Consider the following 11421-nt stretch of genomic DNA (forward strand, 5'->3'; position numbering starts at 1 on the left):
GTTCAGGTTAGTCTCCCTCGCAGCCGTTTTTTTTTTGGATGTCACGCAACGCTCCCCCAAATGAACGGCTGCTGACAACCGAACTACATTCCTTTCTCTGAATTGGCCAATCACAGCTCGGGTTCCATTTTCAGGAACCTTTTCGAACCAGACTCACCTTTTGAGACTCGTCCTATCAGATATCGTTTTCTATCGCGATCCTCATGTGGAAAACACAAGACAAATGGCGGTGCTTGAAGGAGCTTTTCGCAAAGCATCGTCAAAGTTCAAAATTTTCGAGCTTAATGCTCACCAGAAGCTTGCAATTAAAAGATTTTAGTCGAGAAAGAAGATTTTTTTGTTAAGTTGCCTACAGGATCCGGGAAATCGTTAATATATCAAGCACTCCCGCTCGTGTTTGACCATGTTACCGATGAAAGTGGTCATATTATTGTTATTAGAGAGCTTTAGATTCGAGTACGAGAACGAGTACGAGTACGAGTTTACTAGCGTGCTCACATTGCGCATGCGTAGTTCTCCGTGACACTGTCACGGGAGCGGGAAACTCGTCGTCCGCCGCTCGTCGACAACGAGACTTTGATCAGAAGTCGTCCTCCAGAGAACGAGTTTCGAAAGGTGAGTATTTTGTATTTTAAACTTATCCTAGTCTTTTTCTAAGTCAGTAAAAGGAAACTTAAAGCCGTATACAGAGGTTTTATCGAATTGAATGTTATCACAAACCCTGATTCCATTCGTTTTTCATACTTTTTGGTCGACCTATTTTCACGAAATTCTGAGGTCTACACACGCAAACAACATATCGCAGTCGAATAAATTTAAATTGAAAAATGAGGGCCTTAAAAGCACTTTCACCCTTTGAAACCATGCATGAGAGATATAAACAGTGAATTGTTGTGATGTGGTTGACACTTTCCCGACTTTCTTCAATTCGTAGCGATGGCGAAACAAGAACTTTTTATTTGGAAAAGAAAGACAAAACTATGCTTCTCAGAGAAGTACTGGTTGAAGAGCCTCACAAGTACTGACCAGACTTAAAAGAGAGAGGTATATCTTGGACGAAAATCGCCGAACACTATGATAAAACCTTGAACACTGAAACATTTTATTAGCTTCTCATTAATTATTGTCATATTGGGCATTGAACGACCAAAGCGAGGAATCATATGCGAGGGACGACATGGGTAAGAAAAAAGTTTCAATAAAATCAACAGTCCTTTCGTTCCTGAACATACCGTGCTATTGGCACAAGTAAACATTTCTGGAATTGCTAATGCCCGAAGAGGGAGAGACAATCCTGTGATGTCAAACCTGAGCTCGGCTGCAAACTCTTCAGGAGAAATGGCGTCAAAAACATCGTCAATCCTTTCATACTGCTTGTAAGGATGTTGCCTTCTCATCGTTGTGATTTCATAAATCGCCAGGAAATCTTCTTTGTCGATCTCTTCATCTCTAAGGAGGTAAACGGATGCTTCTAGGATAATTTTTTGGCTAAACATGGTGAGATTGTTACAGTAAAGCCCTCGCACTCGGATCGATACATTTGTTTACAATCTAAAGTTACATTTTCCGTCAGCACGACTACGAGTACGAGATACTAGTGCCAGATCTCGCGCGGTTAAAACTCGTACTCGTACTCGTTCTCGCACTCGAATCTAAAGCTCTCTATTGTTGTTGCGTTGTACCAACGTGCGGAAACACTCGATAATTCGGGCCGATTTCCTGTACCGGTGATAAGAAGCCACGAACATAACAAATCAGGCTCGCTCCACCTAGCAGCGGACTGGCAAATGAAGAAGTACAAGTAGTGTAGGAGACGTTGGCCGACCTAAATTGCAGTGTTCTCGAAGCTTCGCCCGGTTTGCAAGCACGCGCTTTTTTCCTCCTGATCTCCATCAGTAGGTCGAAGCAAGCGTTTAGCCCTTGGCCTAGATTGAAAGGCGTCTTGCATTTCCTTTTAGTTATTGATGTAATTTACTGTTTCTTGAAAGTTCTTTGAATAATATGCGAAGGAAAAGAATTACGTTTTAAAGTGTGGGAAAGTTTCTTAAGATCTTCTTCAGATCTTAAGAAACTTTTTTAAGATCTTTCTTACTCATTGATTGAAGATGGCATAAGCATGTCGAAACATGTCTCTCAAAAAACTTGTCTGTTTCTTACAATATTTATCATACATGCTACTACTACGACCTTATAGAAATAAAGTTATCATCATCAGTTCGAAATTTATATCTTTATTTGTTGTGACTAACTTGCACCAAAAACTTGGAAGAATATGACATTCAGTGCAGAATAAATGCCTTTAGTTCAGTTTAGGATGTCAAATAAAATCAACACCAAACTACTCACGAGATCTTTGTTCCAAGTTTCATTGAATCCGCGTAAAATATCCAAGCTTGTCATATTGAATCATTGATTTAAAAAAAAAAAACGCTTAAATCAAGTTAAATCAGTAAAATAACGACACCAGGAGCAAACAACACACGTATGGAATAAGGTAAGCCATTTTTATTTAGTATTTTCACTTTTAACTATCTCCATGGATATCTTGTTGAAAATCCCATACAAATGCTTATAAATCGATATGCAAATTGTGTTCCCTGTGTGGTTCTCAAAGAGAGCTTGGGCAGCCTGTGATGTAAGCTAAAGCAGACGCATCAAAACCAGTTTCAATATCTTGTTGGAAAATGATAAAACATGCACAATTAAAGCGATACGGTCAATAAAAATATGACATGCAATGAGTTATTTTTGGCTGTGATCATCACTAACACATGATATAAAAAGGAGTGGTTTAGCAGCATAAACTGAATTGCGTATTCACAGATATAAAATAAAAATTAGTATGTACATGTATACATCTTATTATCGAAAAAGTGCGTAGTTGATCGTAAGGGGAACTTGTACATTATTTGTGGCTGTTGACTATTCCGGCCGAAGCAATAAAAAAACTGTTTTTAAGTCTATTTGTCTTGCAAAGTGGCAAAGCAAAGGAACGCTCGTACTTTAACCTATGAGAGCTTACATAGCGGGGTGGTAAAAGTTTACTTAATTTGTGCTGAGGATCGTTCATTATATTGCGAAATGTTGCTGTACACATATTTTCATGGTGGTCTTTCACAGTTGGAAGATTCATAATACCTAAGGCCTGTTCGTACTGCATACCAGGACAGATGCTTCTCATGGATCTTTCCTGAATACGTTCTAGTTCCTGATGGAAGTATTCAGGGAGAGAGTAATGAAAAAATTGTGCTGCATAATCGATTACGGATCGTACACATGCCGTATAAAAGAGGCAAAGGTCTTTTGGTGGAACGTGAGCTCTTTTTAGCTGAACAAGGAAATAGGTTCTCTTTGCTGCTTTCTTGGTAATCTCAGTTATGTGAGCGTTCCATTTAAAATCTTCGGAGATGGTAACATCCTAGAGTTTGGTTTGTTTAACCAATTTCATGTGTTTACCATCTATTGAAACTGGATCCAAATCCCTAGACTTTTACTAGACTTTTTTACACAGGTCCAGTTTGGATTTGCAGATTGAAGAACTCAAAAGGAATTAACCGTTAAACGAAGTGGACACTTTGGAAAGGCAAAATGGTAGGTTAATTTCAACTTCCCGTTTCACTTGATTCTGAATAACAAAGAATATCTACTATGCATCCTTTATTCTAGAGAAAATCTTATAAGGCTTTTTTACATCATGAGAAACATCAACCAAATAGGATTGTGCGAGTGCCATTATATGCGTGCATAGCTCCATTTTAAAACAGAACACTTCAATCGAAGTTTGTATAAGAATGTTGAAATAATCTTTAATTCAAATGATGAAAGTTGCTTTAGCAAGGTATGATAAGAACACGGAATACAGTTATTTCGCGTTTGGAAACTTGCAACAACGACAGAGCTACGCAGAAGCAACCTTGCCGGAATGTTTTTTGCCAAAGGATATACGGGAGTTTAAATGATCGCTGAAATACAGCCAAGAAACGAACATGTTGCTTTGAAAATAGCACTTCATATGCCATTAACGAAATTCGCGTTAATTTACTGACTTGCTCACCCTTTCACAGAAATTCAACTTGTTGTTTTTGTGTCTTGCCCTGCTGGTCGTACTTGTCCAGTCTTCCACTTTGATATCAGAAAAGAAGGTGAGAGATCACTTGATATCATTTCCTAGTAATTCAAATAATACATTGACTGGAAGGAAGAAAATGATAATTTAGAAAGAAAACATCAACAGGGTCCTGATTTAACTCCAAGTTCTCTTGAAGAACCACTAAAGATTAATAAAGATCGTTCGCAAGTTAAGTTTTTGTTTCTTTTTGAGTGCAGCAAACGTTACCTCAACAATAACTAGAATTTCTAAGTCAGAGTGGCCAACCATTCTTGGTTTTTGATTTTACACTGGCGTAATTAGAACCATTTAGATACATGTACGTCGACGTAAATTCTCGTATTTTGAAATGAAATCGCCTTTGTTCTTAGAGCTCTGTAAGTAAATATTCACTGTAGTTGTCAGAAGGCGGAAAAGAATTCAAGGAAGAGATCGCAATCGACACTGCAAAGGGAACAGAGACTTTCCAGGTATCAAAGACATCGCCTAATGAATCAGCAGGAAATATAATCTACGATTTCAAAAGGGTAAATACTTGGTCGTATTTGTTGAATACGATCGCAGGGGTTGGTAGAGGCGATGAAGGCGAGAAAGGGAAGTTTGAATTTCCGTCGGCATTTCTTGTACGTACCCTGTTCACATATTTATGTTCTGCTTTTTACCAATAGGTTCTTAAAGTAGTTCTTTGCCCGCTTATTATTGGTTTCTTTATGCTGAATTCATACCTTTTTATAAGTGTGGAGCTCCGCTCACTCTGTAAACTCCGCTATAAGTCTGTGTGAGAAAAGATTTCTACTTCTTCTAATGACGATGATAACTACTGGTTAGCTCAGGTTGTGGAGCGCCAAAATGCCATGCGGGAGGTCAAGGGTTTGAGTCCCAGACCGATACAACACTCAAAGTCTTGAAATAATGGAGGAGAAATGTGCTGCCTTCGCAGTGACATCGAAACAATGGTCAAACATCCTTTTCTCCTCAGGAAAAGACGATTAACCGTAGGTCCCGTTTCCTGCAGCAGAGGTCGTTAAATAACCCACGCATTTCGATTGCGAAGAGTAGGGAACATGGCTTGGTGTTATGGCATGGCCTCGTCGCCATAAAGTTCCTTAAATAGCTCAATGCAGTCTGGCCAAAGTCTCCCAAAGTGTTGTTAAGCGCATTAGGGCACATTCATTTAGAGAATGCCGCATGTAAAAGTACTGTTATCGCCGTCACTTCTTCTAGTGATACGAGTTTAATTCATGTTAATATAAGTTTAATCAATTTAAACTTCCAGGGCGTCAAGTGTCTCAGTTAGTATCTGTGTTCACTTTGCTGTTTGCTTTTCCCTTAAATTTTGACTGAAGTTGGATTTATTTTACATGCAGCAAGTGAGTGACAATGATTCATCCGTGACCGGTAGAAAAGGCTTGCTAGATGGCAAGTTCAGTAGATGAAACTGTCGCACCCGCCGTTTTAAAGGAAGCTGTAGAGACGGTTAAGTGAGACTGAATTGCTTCCACAGCTCGACTCTCCTACCGTCAGCCTTGCGATTTTTTCACGCACGTGATACCTAATTCTCATCACTGTGTTTAATTATATAACCAGGAAAATCCTTAAACAGGTAAAGACTTAACAACTACTTCATCTGAAATACAAATGAAGGTTGTGGGACTGCTCGACGATCGTTCAGTGCTGAGCGCTGAAGTGGCGGATTTGTGTGCCTATCGACGCAAATGACGAGGAGGCTTATGTGGAGTCTAATGAAGATGCTGATGAAGTCGTCGCGTAGGAAGCCAGGGATTTCCCTGAAATAACCGACCTATATGACATTCCTGACGCACGTAAGTCGTATTGAATAAGAGGTGTTTTCTGGGGGGTAGTGTAAGCGGTCGAGGTAAGGCTAAGTGTGGAATGTTGTAATGGCAACTCCTGTTTTTTTTTTCTTCTTTTTTTGGAAAAAATAACGCATATTAGGAAAAAAATTGGCTAAAAATCTCCAATATTATTCCTTGTTTACATCACAGATAAAACAATGAGGTACCTTACGACTTGATTAGCTCTGCGTGCAGGTAACATAAATCAAACTTTGTGTCCTGATTTACTTCTCGGCAAGCAAAGATGAACTAATCTTAACAAGTTAAAATGCGGAGGGATAGGGAGGGGGTCTGGGGATGATTCTCCAAATTGATGGGCGCTTAACTGAGACTCAAGGGAGATGTACGCAAAACGGAAAGCAACTTTTACACTAATTTTATTTTGTTTTTCGTGTTTCGTAGTGAGAAACGCCAAATTTCGCGTGCAGTTAGAAAGTGGATTTGTCGCCGCGTGTGTCATTGGGTAACACAACGGGTTTGCCCCCGTGTGTTTAGGAAGGGCCGTTGGATTCAGGTTTGCAAAACCGTTGGACGACGGGCCTGTAGAAATGTTTGTAACTGATTTATACGAAGTGGGTTAACTCTCCTGTCCCCAACCAAGTGCCAAGTGTAAAAATTTTGATGGGTATGTGACAGTGGCGCTTTCCTTTGAGCGAAAATTCAGTTCTGGTTTGAAATAGCGTTAAACAGCTTTTCTTTTATCCAGACTCGTGGATCGATTTTCAGGCTTCAACGTGAAATCCAACTACAAACATATTTTGCTGCACATTATCTGCATGTTCATTCTCATACATTAATACCACGAAAAGTTGCTTCCATCTAAGATTGCAGTCAACCAGTCGATAACTCAGCTTTCGATGAAGTTAGCAGTAAATTAGAAGTCATTGGTGGAAATTATTCTAGAATTTCCGCTCACACTAACGACCAAAAGAAATACTGCCAAAAGTTGATGTTTTGTGGAACATGTTGTGCTTGGATTTCAATTGCCTAAATCTGAAATTTTCGCAAGATGGAAAGCGTCCTTGTGTGTATTTGAAGTTTTTACATCTTAGCTGAAGATGAAATAATAACGATAAAGATACTGAAATATTGGCTTGATAATATACACGGTTTTTCTTGCGGCGGAGCGTTTTAAACAACTGACGTTTAGAGAGCTACACCAAAGAAAGCTGAATATCAAGCACTTTGACAAAGAAACGAGGTCCGATGGCCAGTTTGCATCGTGTTTCATAAGCCACATAAATTAGATTTGGTAGCATAAATTGTCCATCTAAGAATAGGAACTTTTCGTTGGAAATAGAGGCAGTTGGTTAAAATACAACGCAAATGTGAGTAAGGATGTCCACGCTTGTTTTTCAGTATTTATTCTGGCTTTATTGCGATCAGTTATAGTGAAAATATTTTTCTGTTTCCTTGGTTAGAGAAATTGACTGATGAGTCGCGAATGTGTTCTTGTCTTGCATTTGATTAGTCGAGGGGTCATGGGGTAGAAAGAAACCCATTGCTAACCGGGATTCGATACTCAATGGACAATGCCTCAGTCAAAGGGAGCCAATGAGAACGCAAAATGAACACATACCATCAGCACTTTGCGCGGGGAAACGCAAGCGACCGCGTCGCGATTGGTTTTAATGTCGCATCTGATTGGTTGAGAGGTTGGCACGAGTTTTCTAAGCCAATCACAGCGCGGGAAAAAGCATAACCTATATAATAATTAGTTACTTTTTGAACCTCAATCATAAAGGGCTCTAGGTGGCAGGTTTCCAACCTACTGCAATTCCCGCTCCGCTACGTCCCAGGTTCATACTGCTAACCAACTTCCAGCAATCTTGTTCAGGGATGTATTCCTCGAGAGTGTTCAAAAACCCTTCTCCAGCGTAACCTCCGACTACGTAAAGTTTCCCACACAAAACAGTGGCACTAAGTGCACTTCTCCTGTGTATTAGAGGCGAAACCGTTATCCATGTGTCCGAAGCTGGGCTATAACGTTCAACACTGTTTAATTGTGTTTCGCCGTCATATCCGCCGATGGCATACACGAAGCCATTCAACGAGGCCGCGCCTGCGCCGCTACGACGCTCGACTAGCGGTGACACTAGTTTCCACAGATCAGTATCCACGTCATAACATTCAGCGCTGAAATGAAATTCAGGGAAACATTTTCCCTTATTAATATGAACGGTGTTGGAGAGGGGGGAGGGGGAGAGGGGGAGGGGAGGGAGGGGGCGTTGATGGATGGGTAGAAAAGATCCTCCGAGAGAGCAGCTTTACAGCCGCGGCTTAGTAAGTCTTGAAGCACATCAGAATCATAGTTTTCAAAATAGTTATAGTAATTACTTTTTCACATCAGAAGGTGGCGTAGGAGAGAGGGGAGTCGTGGAGTGGGCTTAAAAAGTTCGTAATTTTTTGACAACGTTGGCGATGCAGTCGCAAAAAGCAGCAGAAGTCAGTCAAAACAAAAAGAAAAAAGAACACATAGAGCATCTGAAGTACTGATCAGAAGGTCTTCTTTTTGACTCTCCTTAGGAGCATTTGAGTACACTAGTGTCATTCACTGACTAACAACATCTTTCACTGAAGCAAACACTTCCTCTGAGCAAACTACGTGAAAAACAGCATCTCACTCAAACATCTCTTTACATTCACTAACCTCCTAAGTCTGTGTCTTCCATCAAATCCTCCGGCTGCGTAAAGCTTTCTGTCAAGTACAGCAACAGCTACACCTTGGAAAAAAATTTAACAAATATCAAACAATACAGCATCATTACTGCAACTACATTGTGCGAAAAAAAAACAGCTCAAACACATGACCCCTTCATAGAAAAGGACTGGAAATGAAAACATATTTGATAATATGGCGACTGGACTAAACAAAACTAACGCTGCGGCAGTGTTTTAACAGGTCTCCAAGCTATACTTTCAATGAATTGAAATGGTTGAAATCTCAGCCAGAAAAAAAAGTGAAAATGATTACAATGAAGCATGGATATGTATCGTGTTGTATCCAAAAATGTTGAACACAGGTGACCAAATTAGTGACTTTTGAACACAGGTGGCCAAATTGGTGACTTAAGCTGTTAATTTTGAGCAACAGTTTTTTTCCCGCTCACCAACTGGTAAAACTGGTAACCCGAGCAATTTCAGCTTGGAACAGCATCTCTGCAAAGTATATGTAAAACCTACCTATTCTAGGAAAGTTAAGTGGCGTAACTGTTGTCCTTTCATCTTGTTTTGGGTCATATCTCTCCATTGATGTGTGAAATGTGTTCCCATTTCCTCCACCGACTGCATAAATACAGTCATCAATGACAGCCACACCCAACCTGTTGCGTGCTACACTGAGGGGTGCCATAGACTTCCACTCATCTCGCAGAGGATCATACCTGTCTACAGAAGATGTGTCTATGTTCCCAGATGAAGTGTTGTTACGACCATCAATTATAAACAGCATGTTATCTGTAGATTGGAGGATAAGTCTTCATACAAAATTGAATTATAATTAACAATTATTCCACTCACGCTTGTTGGATATGAGATGATAGATAGGCAACGGGGTGCGTAGCGCCGAGTTGGCTATAATGATCTCATATCCAACAAGGGCGAGTGGAATAATTGTTTTATTAAAAACGTCCCCACGACAAACCTTACCAAATCTTAAATTTTTTAGCACCCTTTTAATCTTGACCCGACACGTGGGCTTACCATATTTGTAGATGATGGTATATTGGCTCATATACCATAATGGCTAAGCCAATAAAAAGTCTTGAATTGCATTATCCAATGATCCAGTTTTTGATAAAACTCTTTACACCCTTTACATCTGTATGTATATTCTCCACACTGCTCTCTATACATTTCCTGAGGTGCTGGCTAGGAGAACTTGTTTAACAATCAAGAACTTAGTTGGTGATCATTTCCTTGATTCTTGTGACCTAAATGGGTGGTCAAGGCTTAGCTGGCAGAGCTTAAGGCTCTGTAGCTTAATGCAATCAAGGTTAACCTGACAGTTAGCCCTTCCACTTCCAAGAGTGACCAAGATATCATTTCTCCATTCTAGAATTAGTGATGCAGATGAATTGCTGATACATGACCTAACTCACCAATGCGGCTCAAAGGAATAGCATTGGACCACAAAACATTCATCAGTCTGAGATTTGAATCCTTGTGGATGATTTTTCTCTTTGTCCTTCAAGACAAATGAGCCTCACCTTCATTTTAATAATAATGGAGGATTCGATGGTAGCTAGTCATTTTGGATAATCATTACCATACCAACATAAGCAGCCCCAAGACCACTCTTTGGCACAGACAATGGGGAGAGAATGGTCCATTTTAGTGTCTGAGGATCAAAACATTCCAAAACATCAAGAGATCTTCTCAAGTATCCCCCGGCAAAGTACATCACAGTTGGACCAGGGGGGCATCGTTTGTGAACTGTGCTAAGTGTAGAAAATCTCTTTGTTTCCTACAAGTTAAGAATAAAGTGATACATGTGTGACTGTTAACAAGTTTTACAAATATAAGAGGGATAGTTTGTTAATCTTTATGAAAGACAGAGTTAGTGCAGGACATATGACTCACTACTGTTATCCAGTAGGCCGCTCAAGAGTAAGTTACCACCATCTCGAGAGACCAGTACTGTACTTCATAGGTTTGGCCTCTTATTAGAGGAAAGAATGATGCATGCAGGTTTGCAAACAAGGGAATCAAACTTTCAAATACTCACTGAAAAAGCATCAATCAATATTTCTTTAAACTCAGATCTCATGCCCTGTTCACAACAATCGATGATCGAATTAAGGTAAGTGTTTGAAACAAATGGCACTATTTATTAAACATATTTTCGAGGGTATACATTCTTTAAAGCCACTGATATGGACATGGCATGTAGTAATTAAATCCTTTTTAGTAAACTGAAATTAAAGAATAAGCGTAACTATCTGCAATACGTAAAAAACTTATTTATACCTTGAGGAAAAGCTATAGAAATAATTGGGAATTGACGATGGTAAATATTCTCAAACTGTATGGTTTTTCTGATAAAACTAACACACGAAGGACGAACATTTAAGGGGACCTAATATCTTTAAGACTAACAGGTGTTTTCCTCAACAAGCGTTTTCTATTTTTATAGGATTTCGAGAGTATACACTCTTTAAAACCACTGATATGGGAATAATATGTATTAATCAAATTGCTTTCAACAAAATTAGATTAAAAAATACTGTTTCTATTCAAACTACGTGTATATAAGCTAGCATCATTATGTGACGGACGAGGCTTTAAGAGGATCCCTTTAGATGCTCATCCTAAAGGTAACAAAACATCTTTTAATCTATTTTTTAACAAACTCTCGAGGGTATACTCTCTTTAGAGCCACTGATAAATGAAAGAAACTAAAAACTTTAATGAAAAGAAAAGACCCAAAGGACGATGATAAGGAAATTCCCAGAAGTT

At 39.4% G+C, this 11421-nt stretch overlaps 1 protein-coding gene across 2 annotated transcripts; it reads right to left on the bottom strand.

Moving 5' to 3' along the window:
- Window positions 1-7315: 7315 nt before the first annotated feature.
- LOC148720709 (uncharacterized) lies at window positions 7316-10807 on the bottom strand. Of its 2 annotated transcripts, none has more exons than XM_088739505.1 (5): window positions 10691-10807; window positions 10237-10429; window positions 9148-9420; window positions 8615-8687; window positions 7316-8100 (listed from the first exon to the last, which is right to left on the bottom strand). In XM_088739505.1, the coding sequence occupies exons 1-5, from the start codon at window positions 10730-10732 to the stop codon at window positions 7713-7715; spliced, it is 969 nt and encodes a 322-aa protein (XP_088595631.1). In that variant the 5' UTR covers window positions 10733-10807; the 3' UTR covers window positions 7316-7712. The 2 variants fall into 2 exon arrangements, with proteins under 2 accessions (XP_088595631.1, XP_088595632.1); XM_088739506.1 differs by lacking the exon at window positions 10691-10807 and adding an exon at window positions 10065-10150 and having other exon boundaries at window positions 10237-10525.
- Window positions 10808-11421: the final 614 nt, after the last annotated feature.

Source organism: Stylophora pistillata, chromosome 11 (genome assembly GCF_964205215.1).
Source record: "Stylophora pistillata chromosome 11, jaStyPist1.2, whole genome shotgun sequence".
Taxonomy (NCBI): Eukaryota; Metazoa; Cnidaria; class Anthozoa; order Scleractinia; family Pocilloporidae; genus Stylophora; species Stylophora pistillata.